Genomic DNA, 20,642 nt, shown 5'->3' with positions numbered 1-20,642 from the left:
TAAAATTTTAAGAACTTGAGATTACAAATCTTTTTTAAACACTTATTTTTTGTATATTATTATATTTTGTATATTTTATAATATGAGTATTCAACAGAGAAATTTATATTTGGAAATTATTATTAAAAATTTAATATAATTTAATGATCAAAATTTTCTCCAAATATAGTTCTAATGTTTTTTCATAATTTATACACATTAATTAAACACCTCAGTTTGAGAAATCAATAATGCATACTCATCCATGCGTAAAATATTATTTTATAATGTATTAAAAAAGTAATAAATCATTTAATTTCATTTTATGTTTTTTATAAATGCATATAGATAATGAAAAAAGTGAAGTAAAATGTATATAGAATTGAAAAGTAAAAGAGTCATATTATACAAAGTTATCGATAGCGATAATTGGAAGTTACAAAATCTATTATTCTTTAATTATATGAATGAATATTAATGGATCTCCTTAGGTGGTTAAACCTAGGTTAAACATATTATTTAACATGCAATTTGCAACGATTCTATATCGATCGATTTATATATATATTTATTCTAATATTTTACATTGATGCAAACTATTTGTTTGAACAAAAAATAGAATAAATTTATTCTACTTGGATAGACAGGAAGAAGCATGAGATTTAAAGCAGCATTCTATGTTAAAATAGAGTTTTGTAACACTTATTATTATATTATTTTAATATTATTATAAAAAATAGTAAGTGAATTAATATTTATAATATAATAGCGAAATTTTATAAGTTATAATTGATAAGTTTTTTTATAATCATAATAATTATATCTACATCTAAATTTTTTTACATGTCAATTAAAAATCTGATAATAAAATAAGTAAATAAGTAAAATTTTATAAGCCTTACAAATTTAAAATAATTAATATAAAATTATAAAATTTATCAATTTTAACTTTCATTATTAAATGATAAATTGTTATATAAAAAAGTAAATAATCGAAGAAATTAAAAATAATGATATATGTAATAATATTTAATTTTTTTATCATACATAAGAAAACAAGCATTGATTGAAATTTCTTTTTGAGAGGAAATTTCACATGATAATTCCGATAGTTTGAAATAGTAATTATTGTAGATGCGTAGGTGTGAATTTACGAAGCAGTTGTGAGGGCGGTTATTCTCATAGGTTAACCGCGAATATAAAGCATGTACACGAAGTCAATTGCTTTAATTCTATACTAGCCAGTGTGGGCAAACTTCCGGCAGGATTCACAAATGTTAAACGGGTCCGAGTGTAAAAGACGGCCCTTGGCGTGCGCGACATCCTGTCCAGGCCACCGTTTGTAATTTATACCACGATTTAGACACCGAGACGACGATCTTCCGGTATTATCATCAAACAACGTGCAATAACTGACAGGCATTACAACAATTTTATTTATTGCCGGATCCAAGAATTTATAAATACTTGTGACGCGTATTTCTTGAATCTTGCCTATATTTCTCTTTGAGATATGAATGATAAATAAGAGAAAAAGCAAGAAAATTCAATTTTTAATAGTTTTAATAATTTAATATTTGTATTATGGAAGTATTATGTTTTATATATTTATAAAATCGAAATAAAGTATTTTATTAATATATATATTTATTTTATTTTAGTGAAAATATTAAATAAAATAAATTATGTTTAATATAACAAATAAAATAATATTTAAATCTATATTTCTACATTGAAGATCGATTTTCATATCTTCTTCAATAAAAATATTATATATATATATATATTATATTATATATGTATTATATATATTTAACTTCTAATAGTAAGTTAATTCATCAATAAAAGAAACAAATTGATAAATTGATAATTATTGTATCATTAAATATCATAAAAAAATAATAACAAAAAAAAATTTTATTATATTAATTTATTTTTTAAAAGGAACGCTTTAATATATTAAAACTATCAACAATTATGGATGTAATTTATATCTAGATATTTTAGAATCTTTTGCGATTCAGTAGTTTTATATTTTAGCTATCATTAAATTTTTCCCCTTATTTTATATATTTTTTTCTATCAATATAATAATATATAAATTAAATTGATTAAGTCAAGTTCAATCATAGAAATAATTGATACTATATATTGTTTTAATTATATTAATTCAAACATAATTTCAAAAGAAATAAAGAAAATTATCGTGAATAAATATTCTTACCTGTATAAACTCATTTTACAAATAAATAATCTTAATGTTCACTGGCTAAATATATTATTTCTTTTATAAATATAAGAAATAATTTTTTTTTTAATAAATTCATTCTTGAGATGAATACTGTTTAAACACTGATAAAACGCTACATAAAAATCCGCTGTTATATTTATTATTGAATAAATTATATTTTGTAAGAGATATTTTGTTTGATCCGTAAAATAAATAATAAATTATCCATTGTGCCAATAATTTAACCAAAGTAATATAATATGATAAATTCATATTTAATTTTAATTATTGCATACTTTTTAGATCTTTTTACATGTCTTATTTTTTTTTCTAAAATTACTGTAAGGAAAAGAAAAAAATTCAAAATTTGATATGGATCTATGAATCATGTAGGTTTAAAAGCAACCCAGCAGCCTTTACCCAGGAAATAAGGAAAAAAAAGTATCATGCGCAGTAATTACTTGATTGCAATGGCACGCGAATAGATTAACGTACATTAAATAATATTAAATACAGATAATGATATTAATCCCAATTTACTATCGTAATAAAAAGCCTGTCCAAATATTTATGCTCTTTTAATTTTAATTTTAGTTTTATAATTATTTACAAAGTTGAATAAGTCTTATTTATCATATACATGGCGTATATCAAGATTAATATCATGCTTTAAATTTTTGTATAAAAAACGATTTTAGATCCTTTCTTTATAATACATATAAGAAAAGCACCATATAATGAAATTTTGAAAGGATTTTTTTTGAATTTTATCTTTTTTTTTCTTGTGTCACACACACATATATATATATAAAATTATATAAAATAATTCAAAATCTCGAATAATTATGATATATTGAATATATCTTATTTTTTAAATAAAAATAAACAATTTTTTTAAATTTTGCATACTTTCAATGAAATTTTTTTAATTATTTATAACAAAATAATTTTTTTTTTTAAAAGAGAGTCATAATATTCGTTTTAATTTTTATGAATCGAAGTGATGAACAGATCTTAGAACAGATTTTTTGTGATGCAATAGTGTGGCGCTACTTCGCAAATATCAACGAATTTAAAACTGATTTATGCAATCTCCACTATAACCTTGAGAACTTCAAGTCTACTCAGAAAGAGAAGTTAATAATATTTGTAATTCAAATAGAGTAATTTTGAGTTCAACAATATTCTTCTATATGAAAATCTCTAGAAAAATAATAAAAAAAGAAAATATTATATTAATTGTAAATATATTTATTTCATTAATAATCATTTAACTTCGATGAAAGGAAAGAAAATCGTTGAATCGTGCAAATAAAACCGAAAAGATCGAATTGAGAAAAAGTCTTCAAAATTTTTTTTTTATTATATGAAATGCATATATATCATATTTAAACTTACGAGTGAAGTCGTTCGCAAGACAGGCACCCCATTCTTGCCTGGAGAGTTTCAAATCTCGATTTAGGTCGCACGTGCGGGCGAACGTGCGAGCACATTTCTTCGGTTTTACTGCCTTCTTCGCCAGCCTTCTCAATTCTTTATATTCCGTTCTATCCAAATAGCCATCTCCATTCTTATCCAATGTAATAAATTTCCATGATAGTACTCGTTCTACATTTTTATCGCCTATTTGTAAAATATTAATAATAAAATTAGATTTAATAAGAAAATATAATATGAAATAAAAAAAAACAAAAGCAACTTAATAAATAGTTTAAAACTACAATATGCAGTAGTATTCAGAAAAGCTTCAAAATATTAGAAAATACTAAAAATATTAGATTATCAACATATTTTATGATAATTCTTAGGAAGAGAAGAAAAAAGATTCTAAGTATAATATTTTCATTTTACAGAATGAAAAAACAAAATTACAATTATATTTATGTATGTATGTTAATATAATTTATATATGTTATAATTTTATATTCAATTAATTTTCATTTAATAATAATAATAAAAAAAATATAGATATCTAAAAAATGAAAATAAAAAAAAATGTTGTAATTGCAAAAAAATATATTGAAATTGCACAATTAACAGTGCAGGTTTTAGCAAGATTTAATAATTTTTGATAAGAATATTTGATTTCTTCAATAAGAAATTGTAGAATACGTAGAATATATTGAAAATATTTCTAATATTTTCATTAAAAACATTTAAATTTTAGAAAAACATAATATATATTTTCCTATTTTCCTAAATATTATATACTCTTACATTATCTTACCATCGGTAGAAATATTTGTTCGCCTATATTCGATTTTGAAGTTTTCTATTAGGTTTCCGTTAAACTTGGATTTTTCTGTCCGATCACATGTATTCCTATGCTTACTGTTATATTGTCTTCGTTGTTTCCAATTCGGCGAACGTCTTCGTTGCCCACTCTTAGTGGACGCAGAAGATCTGGGACCGAGTTTTTTTATGCATCTTGGTCTTTCGTTTCTTACTGAGGTGTCAGGGAGCGGTCTGCCCTGTGGTGTCACGCACCAACAATACCCGGTTTCCTCGTGACATTGCACTGGTGCATAAGTGCCATCCGAACGACAGATTGGTCGTGCACTTGGTCTAGCGGTCAATCTTGCGGAGAAGCACGCCGGTGTCTCTAAATAAACAAATTCAATTGATATTCTAAATTTTTATTAAATTTTATAATTTTTTATTTTTAATGAACATTTTGAAATAGAAAAAACTTTTAAAAGAGAAATAAAAGAAAAAAGTAAGAAAAATATATCTTCAAAATCTTTAATTTTTAATAAAATTCTAATATTTGATCATAAATTTTAATTTTAAATTCATTAAAATTTAACATATAAAACAGAAAGTTTATTTATGTTTATGTATTTATGTCTAAAAACTTTCGAACAGTAAATTCTGGAGTCACAAAATATGTCTCAACTCATTATGTTTAACTAATGTAGATGAATGACCATTTTCAGCTCGTTACATCCTTTTTTTCTCGAATTATGAGTTAATTAGCTTTACGATTCAACTTTACACGTAATTTATATTTTGATTTTAACTTTTTAAGAAATATAGTCCTCAATTACGAATAATTGAACTAGTAAAATTGATTTCTTTTAAAATTTCTTTTCTGCAAATATTAATTTTTTTTCAGCGAATCATTGGATTGAAAATCGAAATCTAAATTTCGAATGAAACTAAGCAGTAAAACTAATATTAATACAATAATAAATTATTAAATTAATATATATTATTAATAATCTAATTCTCTTCAATTTTTAAAAAAATATTTATTATATTTTAAAACTTTTAAACGAAAATATTTTGATTCTTTATAATACTTTATAATGATTTAAAATTCTTTTTCTTTCTTTTTCTTTTATCCATAAAATATGATATAAAAGAATCATATTTTTTCAGAAAAAAATTAGAAAATAAATGCTCCTTTAATTTAATTGTTTAATTATTTTCAATATTAGATTTAGAGATAAAAATGTGAAATTTTAATTGAATTTTAAATTTCAATTGGAATTATAATTTTTAATTTTAATTTTAATTTTTAATAATCATTCGAAAATTTTTCTGATATAATCAGAAAATATAATCAGAAAATAATAACAAAGATATAATATTATAAATATATAATTATAAATATAATTACGAAAAAAATGCATTATCCTACCTGGACAAGGGCCAGTGTGCTTGATAAGAATAGACATGCCTTGACACTGCTTCGAGATGACCCGACAGTGACTCGAATACGTAACACCGTCACTCCCACATACCGGTGTACTTGCACCGTCATTCATTGTGCACTCAGCTATCCTTTTCCTACACTCCTCCTAAAATACAATCCACATATAATATGATACATAAAATATATAAGATAAAATATGAAATATTACATTGATGTTATTAATTAAATAATATTGAATGTGTAATAATTTTTTTTAATTCAATTATCAAAATTCTTTATTGATTAAAATTTATTTATTCTAATTTTAATTTTTATTAAGCGAATCTTTATTAAAAATATTAAAAAAAGTTGTTATTACAATTAATAATGTTTAAGAAATAAATATTTAAAAATTTATAGATAAAAAAATAATAATTTGGTTTAAATTTTTAAACGAAATTTTTTCGTTAAATTAAAATAGATGCTATATTTATTGCACGGTCAGTTAGATGATTTGTGAAAAAAATAAACTATTATCATCGATATATCTATAGAAAATATTTATATGTATATTTTTTAATTTTTTGATCTTGAGAATTCTACGAAATTATTAAAAAAATTTGTCTTATATCAAATACAAAGAATTAATTATTTCTGTTAAATAATAATATATGAAATTAACAATGAGTATAAAAAATATATATAACAAAATCATATTTCTTATTTATACGTATTTACATATTACGTATGTTTAAACTTTTTATGCACTTATGTACAATGATTAATCATTATGAATCATTTTACAAAAACATTAAATATAATCAATAATTTTTATGACTTCTGTTTAACTAATAAAAAAAAAATGAAAATTAAAATTGATTTTTGCAAAATGACTAATTGTTTCACGATTTTCCTTGAAACATCAACATCATTTAAAATTCTAGGAAGATTAAGACATTTACGCTCTCTTTCATGATTTCTTACATATAAATGAGAATCGTATTTCTGACAACTATAATTGGTAATGTTATTTTGAAAAAAAAAATTTACAATAATATTTTAATTTTAATTTTAATTTTTATAGACAAAATTAAATCTATATTTTTAATAAGTGACCAAGAATATTTAATGATAGATTATTTTCTCAATAAGAATGAGAGAAAATTTATATATAATTTAACATAATTTATTTCAAATAACATGATTCGATAAAAATATCTAGATGAAAAATCCTGAATCGGAAATTCTCTTTATTACATGGAATAATCCAGAAACAGAAACGTCTTTAATAGAAAAGGCGCCTCTATCCAGTGAAGAAGACGTTTCAAATCCATCAGAAGAGCCTGGATCATTATGTCATACATTTGCAATGCGCGGAATGTAAAATTCAATTTATGATTGTGAATATATGATCCTGTCAGTAATTACCCTCGTTAAAATGATTGAATATATTGGCGAGAAATGAGTTACTAATTATTATCTGTAAAATATTATCGTCATTTACATAGTCATTTGCCATTACACATTAGCCACATGTCTTTCGCACATTGCACTTAATAAATCATTCAATATGTAAAAACATATAAGGTACGATCGCATAAATTATCCTGAATACATCCTAATTCAATTATCTTCAACAGTTTTATGATAATATAGAAATCCTATGATATACAAAGACAAATATATAGAGAAAAAAGTATTATATATAAAGTATTATTATAGTATTATAGTACCAAAAAAAAATAAAATGGATTTCTAAAAAGATAAGAAACTTAATTATAATCTTATTTTTCAAGTTTTTTTAAATAATTTTCAAGTTTACTAATTCATATTGTTAGTTGTTAAATTGTTTAAGCAATATGTGTCATAAAAAGCAAAGAAGATTTTGTTATAAATTTTGAAATCTTAATGAATATATATTTTTTAAAAAAAATTATATTATTTGTACTTCTCTGATATCTTAATTTAATTTATAAAAGCTATCATTAAAGAAAAAAATATTAAAATAGTATTAAAATAATATTTGCTGGAGTAAACTTTTATTCATGATTATTTTTAAGGCTTTTATTTTTTGATAATTTTTTGATTAAATAAGTACATACTTTTATGTATGTACTTTCAAATGATTTTGTCATATAGATTTTAAGTCAGTGACATTTCTTATTTAAGTAAGAAAATATTGCTATTAAAAAACTTGAATAATTTTTTCATGCATTAATCACAAAATAATAAAATAATGAATAAAATTGAGAATTATCAAAAATTAATAAATACATGACATTATATTATAAATATAAATATATACATTAAAAATAGTAAATACATAAAGATTAATTAAATTAATATTTGTTAATATTTACTTGAAATCAACTTATTTATCAATCGACTTATGATGTAAATATAATTTAAATAAATAAAAAGCTGATAATTAATCAGAAAAACGAGATACATAGTATTATAGTACCAAAAAAAAAAATTATCTGATTTAAATCCTATAAAGTTTCTAACAGAATTTTTTAGAAACTAAGAGATATTGATCTATAAAGATAATTCTGTAACATTCGAATATCAAACACCGGCGTTTCTCGAGAATTGAATTGTGTGCATACAACGCGATGCAATATATGCGTAATAGGTAGAGTACAATACGTAGCATAGAATAATCCGGACTACGCATTGAATGCTAACATGAGCGAGGAACGTGCGCGAGGAATGGTTGCATGCTTGGCGCCACCACAAACACGGTTCGAGAAAACGATGCACGAGATCATCAAATTATATTGTAATAATCTCTAACTATTGTAAATTGTTTTTCTTTCTTTCTCTTTACTTTTGTTTTTTATTATTTTTTTCTTTTCATTTCCATTACAATTGCCATATATACATGAGCCATTGTTATATAAATTTTAATTTCTTTTTGTCCTTAAAAATTAATAAAAATAATTAAAAAAATATTTTTATATAATAAATATATTTTTATTTAATATTAATATAAATATAAATGAGTAAATATAAATATAATGAAGAATATATAATATATGTATAAAAAAATAAAACAATATATTCGTGGATAAAAATCAAAATAAATATAAAAATTATATAATATATTATTTATTAATTATAGGTAATTTAATTTTCATCAAATTAAGTGAAATAAGAAGAGAAGAGTATGACAATAGCAAAGTATGATAATAAAAACGGAGTCATCTCATTTTATTTCTATCTTATTTCCAATACATTTATAATTTAATAAATATAGAATTGATGCTTCTAGATGTTTTACAAATATATTATTTATACATTTTATTATATCTATATCCTACTAAAATATATTATTAAGTATCCTAGTTAAGAAATTAAAAAGCATATCAAACTACAAAATTTATATCTTTTATTTTATCATGTTTATTACAAAATTTTTAAGTGTAAGTATAATTTATATCTATTTTAATATATAATTATAATTATTATATAACATCATTTTCTATAAAAATTATAAATAAATTTGTTGAACTTTTTTGATGTACATATAATAGAACATAAATAATTTTTAATTATTTTTAAATTTCAAATAATTTTTTCTTCTGAAATTATCGTACTTAGAGATATATAAATTTTAAAATGATTATAATATATTCAGATTAAAAAGTATTCGGAATATTATTATAAATTATTTTTATAAAAAATATAATAAATCGGAATATATTTCTTTTTACAAAGCACTGTAAAGTTTTTAATTTCTCAAAAAAAAAATTGTTATAAATATTAGAATCGTTTAAATTTTTATCATTTGTTATAATTTTAAATATAAATCTATATATTAATTTAATATAGTTATCTTTGTTCTTTCATTATTTAAATATGTTAATTATACGAATAATTTTAAATATTTCATCATTTTTTTATAATAAATTTTATGTAACGTATAATATAATCTTTTCTGGTAAAAATATTTCTTTTAAAATCTCAAGAAGAAATGTATTCTATAATCACCTTTTGTACATAAATTTATCATTTGATTTATAATCTAATATTTTTTTTTCTTTTTGATATATCTAAAAAAATTTGATTCAATGTCAATCATTTTTTTTATAGAATTAATAAATACAATTATTATTATTTGTTCTATAATCTTTTAATATTTTTTTTAATTTATTCAACAAATTCGATAATTTTTTGGATGTTATATGAAAGATTTTGCTTTATTTTACTGAATATTATAATATTATAATATTAATTTTTTAATAAAAATAAGTTACAATTTCTCTTTAAAACAAAATTTAAAACAAAACTATTAATTTGTATTTTTGATTCAATTTAAAATCATATTTTTTTTTATATCTATAATTATTTTTAAGAAAACCTGATATAAATTCTATATATGAATTCTATATATGAATTTTTAATTAATTTAAAAAATTTTATTTTATTTTTCGCGATTTCTTATCTTATATGACAACAGTTACCAAATTAAAGATATAAATTAGATATATAAGAACTTTATATAAGAATTTTATTGTAAATGATTTAAAACAAATATATATAACTTCATCATTGATATCTGCAATAATAAAATAATTCAAAAAACGTTTGCAAATTTCTTATGCATTCTTTACATTGTTTACATTATGATGTAGTTTACATTATGATATAACAATGTAATAATAAGAATTATATGTTTTTTATGATATTTTTGAAGTTATTAAGTATATCAAGAATTAATATATAATAGGTAATATAATAGATATATTTGCCATAATATTTATAATCACATTTATATCACATGTATTTTCCATTAATTAAAGATTAAAGATTAAAAGTAAAATAGATAAAATAATAATATCAATATTTCTTTTAAAATCTACAAATGATATCATATTTATGAGTGTAAAAGGTATTCTTAGCATTTTATGATTAATTACAATCACTTGATTCCATTAAAATTCCATTTTTATGTCTATCAGCGAATAAAAAAAAGCTATGAAATCTAAAAGCGAATATTAAAATTTTAAAAATCAATATAATATAATATCTATTTTTCAAACTTGGTATTGAAAATGATTGTAATAAATAAATAATTTATGTAATGCATTTTGTATTTCTATAGTTTGATGGTTTAAAATCAATTTAAGTACATATAAATACTTACACATTGTATCTGTTTTGTATTCAATAGAGCTCTGAATCTGAATTGGTCCTCATAATTTTTTAAATGCATTACTTTATATATTATATATTATACATGCCGCCCGTGCATTATTTGTCACTCGGATGTGTCTCATTTGATAATCTTCGATATTTTTTCTGTTTGCTGACAGGACAGTCATAGCATGGACTTGTATAAGTATATTTAATTGTATCTCGTATAGGATAGTATTTTTTAGCAACGAACAGCACTTGATGCGAAGATTATATACTATATAATGTCTATTATTAATCATCGTTAAATTTTGGTTGTAATACTTTTATATATAATATAAAAATATAATATAGAGAAATGTCAAAATATTATGTATAATGAAAAAAATATAATAATCAATGCAATTTAATTTCAAAAAAATGATAAAATTATGAATGAATACTAAAATAAAATATAAATATTAAAAAAAAAAAACTATTAAAAAAAAAAAACATTGATTCTCAACATTGACTTTGAAATCTCAAAAAATATTATTACATTTCCTCCTTTTATTAGTAAAGAAATAAAATATAAGTAAAGAAATAAAATTTTCTCTTTAAATTAAATAATATTTTCTTTTGATATTTTTATATATCAACAATAAATAAGATGTTTAAGATGCTCAAGCTAAATAAAAATATATATGTATATTTAATAATTTAATAATAATTTAATTTGATTTTATAATATTTTTATAATTAAAAAATTATATTATTTTAATAATTAAAAAATTTAATAGATTTTGTATTAGATATAAGATTTATAATATTTATAATATTTTGTATATGAATATGTAAAAAATTTAATATTCATATAAATATTATATTGACATTATAAATTTAATATTATAATTTGTAAGAATATTTAATAATAAGTAATATAACATATATTTATGTAATATAATTTACATAATATAAATATATATTATGAATTATATATTTATAGTAATATATAACATAATAATTTATATAAATTAGCAAAAATCCTAATTACGAAATTTATTAACAGAATTCGTTACGGAATTCATTAAGAAAATATTTAAAAATAGCATTTCTTTTTAAAATTCTAAAACAAACTAATAATGATTTCATGCTATTGTATTTTCATATGTAATTTGTTTAATGATAAACTAATATTTGTATGTATGCCAGTATCGATCGTAAAATTATCCACGATTTATGGAGAAATTAATTACTAGAGAGAAATAGTATTTAATTATTGTGTTTAATTATGTTGTTTATCTACTTAACGAGTATGTTTTATATTAAATGAGTATGTTTATATTAAAAAGAGAATAAAAAGAAAGAAAGAAAATATCACAAAATCGATAACATGATATTGTATCTACAACAAAATAGGTTTTAGATATATTACACTTATATATATTACACTATATACACTTGCAGCAAGACAATTTTCTTTTGGCAGAAAATAAATTTTAAAGCCTATCAAGAACTATTCCAAGTTGTATACTTATTTAATTTTTTTGACTATTAATGAAAATGACATTGATTCAATACTTGAAGCAATAATTAAGAAGCATAAAAATAAAGTCTCACATTTTTTATTGAAATTGATATTTTTTTTTGAAAATTTATTGAAATTTCATTCATTATTTTATTAAATAATTAAATATTTATAAAAAAATATTTAAATTAAAGAAATATTTAAAAAACGGAATAATAATCCCATGAAAAGACTAACAACTTTAATTCAATGTTTACAAATTTATAATTTCATATATAAGGAAATATAAGGAGCATTAAAGATTAAAGTTTTAAATTATTAAATAGATAACATTATAATATTTTGTAACTATAATTACAATTCGCAAAAAAAAAGCAAGTTATGTGTAATAGTCTATCAATACTAGAATAAGATTTTTAAGAGCCCTTAGCATTTAAGACATTTTGAGGATTTTTTCTCTTATATAAGATGTTTATTGTAATATAATATAAAACTTTTTAAATACTTTCGATAATTTTAGAAAAAATATTTCGAAAAAAATTTAATTAATTTTCAATTACGAATTGCAATATTTACGATTATCAAAAAAATTTTTTTGTAATAAAAAATCATATTGATTTTTTTAAATGACATAATAATATATTTTTGATTCATTATCATTATAACTCATATCAAAACAAATTCAATAATAAACCATATACATATACATACCAAAAAGATAAATCATAAAATAAAATTTTTTTTATTTTAAAAATTTTTTAAATTTCATTGGTGCTTTCTTTTTCTAATGTTTTAAATCAATAGTGCTTATTTTGTAATCAATTCAATACTATACGACACATAAATTTCTACAAACACTTGTTGACTTCTATAATTACTTGTTACACTTATTTCAGTTATATTTATAAGATGTATGTAATATGTAATATATAATATCTATATATTTAAAATTTTTATATGTTTCACAAAATTGATTATGTAGACAACAATTTTCAATAAATTTAAATCGATTTTGTTCTAGTAGAACGGATTCATTAATAAGAAACGAAAAATGCTCATTGAATATTCATTAAGTTGAGTTTGATTATTTCTATTAATATCTATTAATATTAAATCGCCAATCTTATATATATGTATATATCGTATTAACTTTCGGATAATTTGTAACGAAATTGAGGAGAAATTTAAAGACATATTAAACATTATATAGAATTAGCACTTAAATGATTAATAGATTAATTAATTAAATAACTTTATTAAAAATGATATTTTTTCTTTTCCAATGAATTTCTTCAAAGTTCTATATTTATAAAATTATAATCTGCATATTTATAGATGCATAAACATCATCGATCATATATTAATTTTTCGATTATATGTAAAGATTAAGTGGAAATGGAATTGAAGAATTTATTTCATGAAACATATCAACAATTATTTTAATCAAAAAATGATATCTATATAAATTCAAGTTTTTGTTGATATTTCATTTAAATTTTTCCAATTTTACTTTAAAAAAACTCGTGTTTTTCTGCTTATTTTATTATTGAATAATTCATAATTATATAAGAAGGTCATTTTGATTATTCAGATATAATATTCAGATTAATAAAAGTGAAATTGAAAATTTTTCATTTCAAAATTATAACATAAAGTTCATCTTGATATTTAAGCAGTAAATGAAAAATTAAAAAAAAAAATTTTTTTTTAATATATTATGTATATATTTATTAAAAAATATATATTATTTAATATATTTTTTAATTTTACTCGAAATGTATCATTGATTAAGAGATTATTATTGAATAACATTGAGAAAAATTAGAGCATTTATGATTTGATGATTTGGTTTTAATTAAAATATAAATAATAATTAAAATATTATCTTTATTTAAAATAATAAATACATAAAAGCTTATATTATAATAATTAATTGTTTTGTGCTTTTTAATTAAATAAATAAACTAAAATAATTTAAAATAAATTATTTATTTAAATAAAATAATAAAAATACAAAAAAATTTATATTCATACATAAAAAAGATATTTTAAATATCCGTATAGTATCATGTCAATGCTATTTAGATATGTTGAGATGTTAAGATATATTATATCGTTCAGTCATATTAACCAATTTTATATTAATTAAATTTATAATACATTATAGATATAATTACAGATTTTGCAATATCAATTAATATTAAATAAACATTTTGACACAATATATTAATCATAATTATATTTTCACTCTAAATATTAAATATCCCAAATCATATTTTTTAAATCGTATTTTATTAAATTTAGAAAATAATTTTTTTTACTCATAAGACATTCATATTTATCTTTATTTCCCATTTATTATATAAAATTTTGCAAAAAATAATCGATAATGAAAACTTTTTATAATTGTGTCTATTATTTTAGTAATAATATAATATAAGAGATTATATATATATGAAATTTCGATGATATATTGATTTGTCAACAATAATTCATTTTTTTTTCAATATATAAAAAAAAGATGAAAATGATTAATTAAGAACTGAATAATATTAATCCTAAAGTATAATAATTAAATAGAAAAAAAAAACATGAACAAACTACATTCAATATAATAATTAAAAGTGAAAAATAATAATAAATTATCTTGTTAAATATAGTTGGAAAAAAATTGAAATATAATTATAAAAAAGACATTTATTTTATTTCTCTTATCATTTAAGTATTAAATTTTATAATGCAATTATGAAAAAAATTTTTTAAATCTAAAAATTTATATATAAAGATATAATGAACAATTGCAAATATAATTAAAAATATTTTTATTATTGTCATTAGTAAATTGTCAGATTATTGGTAACCAAGCAAGAATTTTCATTATTGATGAACAATAATACTTTCGTATTATATACGACATATTATAAATATTATAAATATTATAAATTATATTATATATATATATATTATATATATGATAATATTCAATAATATATAATATAACGCCAAAAAAAATTCGATTTTTTTAATTGGTTATTAATAATTAAAATATAATTGAAAGTTAACAAAATTTTGAAAAATGATCATAATTATGTATTATGTAATATTATAATTTATTATTTTGTTATTTTGTTATTAATTTATTATTACAATACTTTGTATAATATATAATCTTTATTATTTTATATTTATATATAAAATATTACAGATATGTTTGAAATATTTTTTATTTTTGAAGGTATTATTATTATGTTATTATATTATGTTATTAAATCGATTTAGTTTGAACGAAACAAGTAGTTTATAAATAGAATTAAAATAATTTATTTTTAATTTTTTAATTTTTATTTTTAATCATTTTTAATCTCTAGTTTTTATCAAAGATGAATTTTGTATTTATAATAGATAATTCCATTAAAATATTATAATTGAATATAGCATTAATATATTATCATTAATATATTATAAACAATATCTATTTTTTTGATGATATTTTTCTCATTAAATAATTTTTCAAAAGAAAAATTTTTATTTTTTGAATCTATCTATCTATTTTTGTGATGATTTTACTAATAATATAATATAATATACAATATATATTTTAATAATTATATGTATATTTAATATATTTAATAATATATTTAATATAAAATATATTATTTTTTATTTATATTATATCTTTTTAAAAATATTGCATATAAGAAGAGGATCTTCTAAACATGATATTTGAATATTAGTTCTAATTATTGAATTCAGTTACAGTTATGCAATTAAAAAAATCAATTAATTATTGCTAATATTAGTAAATTGAGAAGTTCGTATCGTATAAATTATAGATTCTTATATCTATTCATTTTTGTGATCAAAAGATATATGTTATATTTTTTAGTAAGTTTTTAATAATTCTTTTTAATTATTTTGTACATATTGTATGTAAAGATAGATATTGATTTTTATGAAAAGGTTTTTTTTATAAAGGTTTTAATCAGGATTTGATATGTCCTAGTATCAAATAATATATTTTTCTATATTACCGGATAATATAAATCTCAATCTTGAATTGTATTAAATGTAATATTCGGACAATCGATACACCACTTAAATTTACGATATCTTAAAAATATTATATTATTTTTGAAAAATAAATCTTCTTTTAAAATCTTTTTTAGAATTTTTTATTTTTTTTATTCTCTTAAAAGAAATAATGAATTAATAAAATATTTCAATATTTAAGATAGTTAGACAGAAAATGAGTTTTTTTATATAAATTTATAAAAAATATATATATATATTTATAAAATCAACGAATTTTATTTATTATTTGAACAAAATATTATTGAATTAATTATAAAATTATGAAACAAATACTATTAAATTAATAAAAACTAAATGTTAACTCATGAAAATGACAATTCTTTTTAAACATGATATCTTATTCCAATATATTAAAATAAAATCTTTATAAATTTATAATATAAAAAATTTAATTTATTAATTTTATTGTGATTTTATTTCAATCTAAATTAAATTTTGAAAAGGAACAAAACATTATATATAAATATCGATTGACGGTATAATTCCATATTTTATTTTCACATCAAATTTTATTTTCCGTAATTTATTAAATTATTATTTTCAAAAGATGTGCAAATTTCGTGCAGCTATTTTTTGCAATAAAGCAAATTCAATCGACTTAAAATCAATTTTTATTATAATATCCAATTATAATATCTAGAAATTATCTATATTACTATGTTTATCATCTAAGCTATAATGAAGTTAACGATGAAACATTTCTTCTTTTTTTGTTCGTTCTTTTTCTTCTTGTTTTTTTTTCAATTTCTGATGTTTTTTGTCATATTATAGAAAGTATGATAAATTCTATATATTGTTTGATTAAGTTCAATTTACTAAGTTCTACTATCTTAGAAAGAATGGAAGATTTTCGAAGAACATGTTCAACATTAAAACGTTCATTTTTTGACAACAAATTATTTGCATTATTTCTTATTAATATATATTGTTTATTGAAGTAAGTAAGTTATAACATATTAGTATCTTATATAGCCATATCCTATTTTTATATTGGAAAAATATCATGTTAGATAAATAAAAATTATATATTAAGAAATTATATACTAAGAATTTGAGCAAATTTATTTAGTGCTATATGCCATTTTATGATTTTTCAAAATTAAAAAAAATTTTTTAAAAATTAAAAAAGTTTCATGTTAATCAAATCAAATATCATTATAATGTTAATTATTTTGATGTTTAATATTATTAATTTATAAACAAAACAGAAAAGAGAAAAAATAAAATATTATATTTTTTTAAGAAAAATCTTAAATATTTGATCGATATTTTTCTATTTCATTTAACTTTTCTTCACGCAACCTCAAAATAATTTATTTATAAATTTATTATACCATTTATATTCAACTAATTCATATTTCAAATAAAACAAAATAAAAAATAATAACAAAATATGATATAATTGGCTTGTGACTGGCTTCAAATTTTTTTTAATTTTTCTCTTATTCTTATACACGCAGCCAAAACGCAATAATTGCCATTAAATCAAATAATCAAATAAACATTCATTTAATTCATTTAATTATCTTAATTCTATCTAATCTAATATAATCAAACTACAATAAAAGAATGGAATGAAAATGAATAATGATAAACAAATAGACATTTTTTTTATTCATCAATTATGGATGTTAATTAAAATAGTTTTCTTCTTTAATAATTTTCTTAGTGCATAGAAATGGTTCGTGTCTAATGATACGAATTGTTAATTATCAAGGCACGTCTCGACAACATCATCGTCATTGACACGCGCGCCTATTATCAATCCACATTTTCTGCGGTAGTTACTATTAATTGTAAGTTCGTGATCAATTATCACGAATACAATAACTCGTCAAGAATGTGTTATTCTTTTATTTTTCTTTTTTTCTCTTAAGTCCAATTCTTATTAATTTTATTTAAGAAATTATAAAATACTAAGAAAATGGAATGAAAAAAAGTGGAAAATGGAGTGAAAAAAAGTATTGCACGGATAAAAAATATTTTTTGTTATGAAAAAAGAGGAGAAAAAAGATATTATATTATAATATTTATATATTATAAACTGGTATGACACGTGATTTCATTTTTTCTATTAAAATATACAAATTTTTTGATAAGAATTTTTTTTTAAATATAGATATCGACATATATATTATTAAATTTTTTTATATAATATATCAAATTTATTTAACGATTTATAATCCAAAATTTATTTTTGAATTATGAATCCAAAGTTTTGTTTTATATAGGATATTAATATGTTTATGAAATATTTTTGCAAACTCCATTTTAAATATTAAAATGCATTTTTTTAAAAAAAATACATAAAAATTGATGAATAAAAATATCAGTTGAGATTTATTTATTATATTATGTAAATTGGGGATATTTGTGAAAAAGTTGAATGTAAAAAAATCTACAGAATATAATAATATGATATAAAATATTCAAAATATAGTACACATTATTATTTGAGGAATAAATAAATAAATTTCTATTTATATTCCATGTAAAATTCTTTAAATATATAAAAATTCTTTAAATTTATAAAAATTTGATTTTATTTCTAAGTTCATAAAATTATAAAGAATGAAGAGATAAAGCAAAACAAATAGAGAAAAATGATTCTATCTTCTATTTTCTATTATTGTGCTTTGTTTTTGTCTTGCTTCTAACAAAAATTTAAATTGCTCATAATTTAATAAATGAATTTTATCCGATGTTTTTATATATCAATTTTTATTTTTTTTAATCTCGAGAATCGATTTTCTAAAATTATTCCACGAATATATTAATACTTTATACAATTAATTTTTCGTCATTTTTTCTTAATTTATTATTAAACCCTTAAAAATAAAATAATTTAACCAAATAAAAAAGACTTAGTAGAAATATTATTTTTAAATTAAAAATATGAGAGAAACCAATTTACGAAGAAAATAAGAATAATAAATTTTGAAATAAAAACAAATGTAATTATAAGAATATATATGAAAAAAAAACAGATGTTTCAATAAAGTATTGTGACTATGAAAGTTATTTGATTTAAAATTTCGAACGAAAAGTGGGAACAATTTTAACATCACTTCATTTTTTAAATGAATTATATGATTTTTGTATGCATTAACTGATTTATCTAGACATTCTCTATAAAAAAATATTATTAATAATATCGAAAAATCATCGAAAAACCATTTAGGAGATGTTTCAATTTAAATATTGCGATTTTATATTATTAGAATTAAAGAATAAGAAAATGATAATCTCTTATAATTAATTTTTATTCAGTAAAACAATATATAAAAACAAAACACATTTTTTATTGATCTCGTTTACTATTAACTTTAAGTTGAAGCATTAATGAATAAAATAATTAGTACATGAATTAATAAAATTTTGTAGTTTTATTGTAAATAGTTATTATATTTTTTTATATTTTTATCTTCAAGAAAAGTTTTGCAATTTTTATTGTATTTAGTATTATCAATATACTATATGATAAACAAAAATCTTTATATTTCTCATTAACTGTAAACATAATTAAGAAAAAAAGTCTTAAAAAAGAATGGTCCATTTCTTTCCAAATTATTTTATCAATAAAAATAAAAATAAAAATTTAAAAACTTTTAATAAATATTTGATATCTTTATTGATTTTGTAATGATTTAAAAATAAAATATAAAGCATATAATTAATAATTTTGCATTGAAAAATAAAAATACAAAATATTGAATCAATTAAATATTTTTGTGATCAATTATTATAAATTTTATCAATTTTTTAGTATAAATTTAGTATAAATTTCGAAAATATATTGTTCTTTTTTTATTAAATTATTATGATCCGAAGAAATATGAAAAATATATAATTGCAGAGAACAGTAAAATTAAAATTATTTTTTATTTATAGATTATTTTAGACTATATATAGATAGATATAATATAAGATATATAGATAGATATAAGCTAATATATATAGATATAATTATTAGATATGAAACAATAAAATACTAAAATTGCTACATCTTATAAGTCAAATAAAAAATCAAATAGAAAATATATTAATTATGAATTTTT

At 18.8% G+C, this 20,642-nt stretch overlaps 1 protein-coding gene across 4 annotated transcripts in view; it reads right to left on the bottom strand.

Moving 5' to 3' along the window:
- LOC122719670 (SPARC-related modular calcium-binding protein 1) overlaps nucleotides 1–20,642 on the bottom strand; it is a 35,997-nt gene that overhangs the window by 4,001 nt on the left and 11,354 nt on the right. For 3 of the 4 annotated variants that reach the window (XM_043945676.1, XM_043945677.1, XM_043945678.1), the window contains exons 2-4: nucleotides 5,853–6,012; nucleotides 4,437–4,811; nucleotides 3,608–3,832 (exon numbers count right to left, since the gene is read on the bottom strand). In XM_043945676.1, the coding sequence (XP_043801611.1) occupies nucleotides 3,608–3,832; nucleotides 4,437–4,811; nucleotides 5,853–6,012 (760 nt within the window). The remainder of the gene's footprint in view (nucleotides 1–3,607; nucleotides 3,833–4,436; nucleotides 4,812–5,852; nucleotides 6,013–20,642) is intronic. The other variant, XM_043945679.1, reaches the window with a different exon arrangement.

This window comes from Apis laboriosa, unplaced genomic scaffold, assembly GCF_014066325.1.
Source record: "Apis laboriosa isolate Shangri-la unplaced genomic scaffold, ASM1406632v1 scaffold93_cov139, whole genome shotgun sequence".
NCBI classification, from domain to species: Eukaryota; Metazoa; Arthropoda; class Insecta; order Hymenoptera; family Apidae; genus Apis; species Apis laboriosa.
Note: the sequence above shows the minus strand (reverse complement) of the source record. Positions and strands in the feature narration are given on the sequence as shown.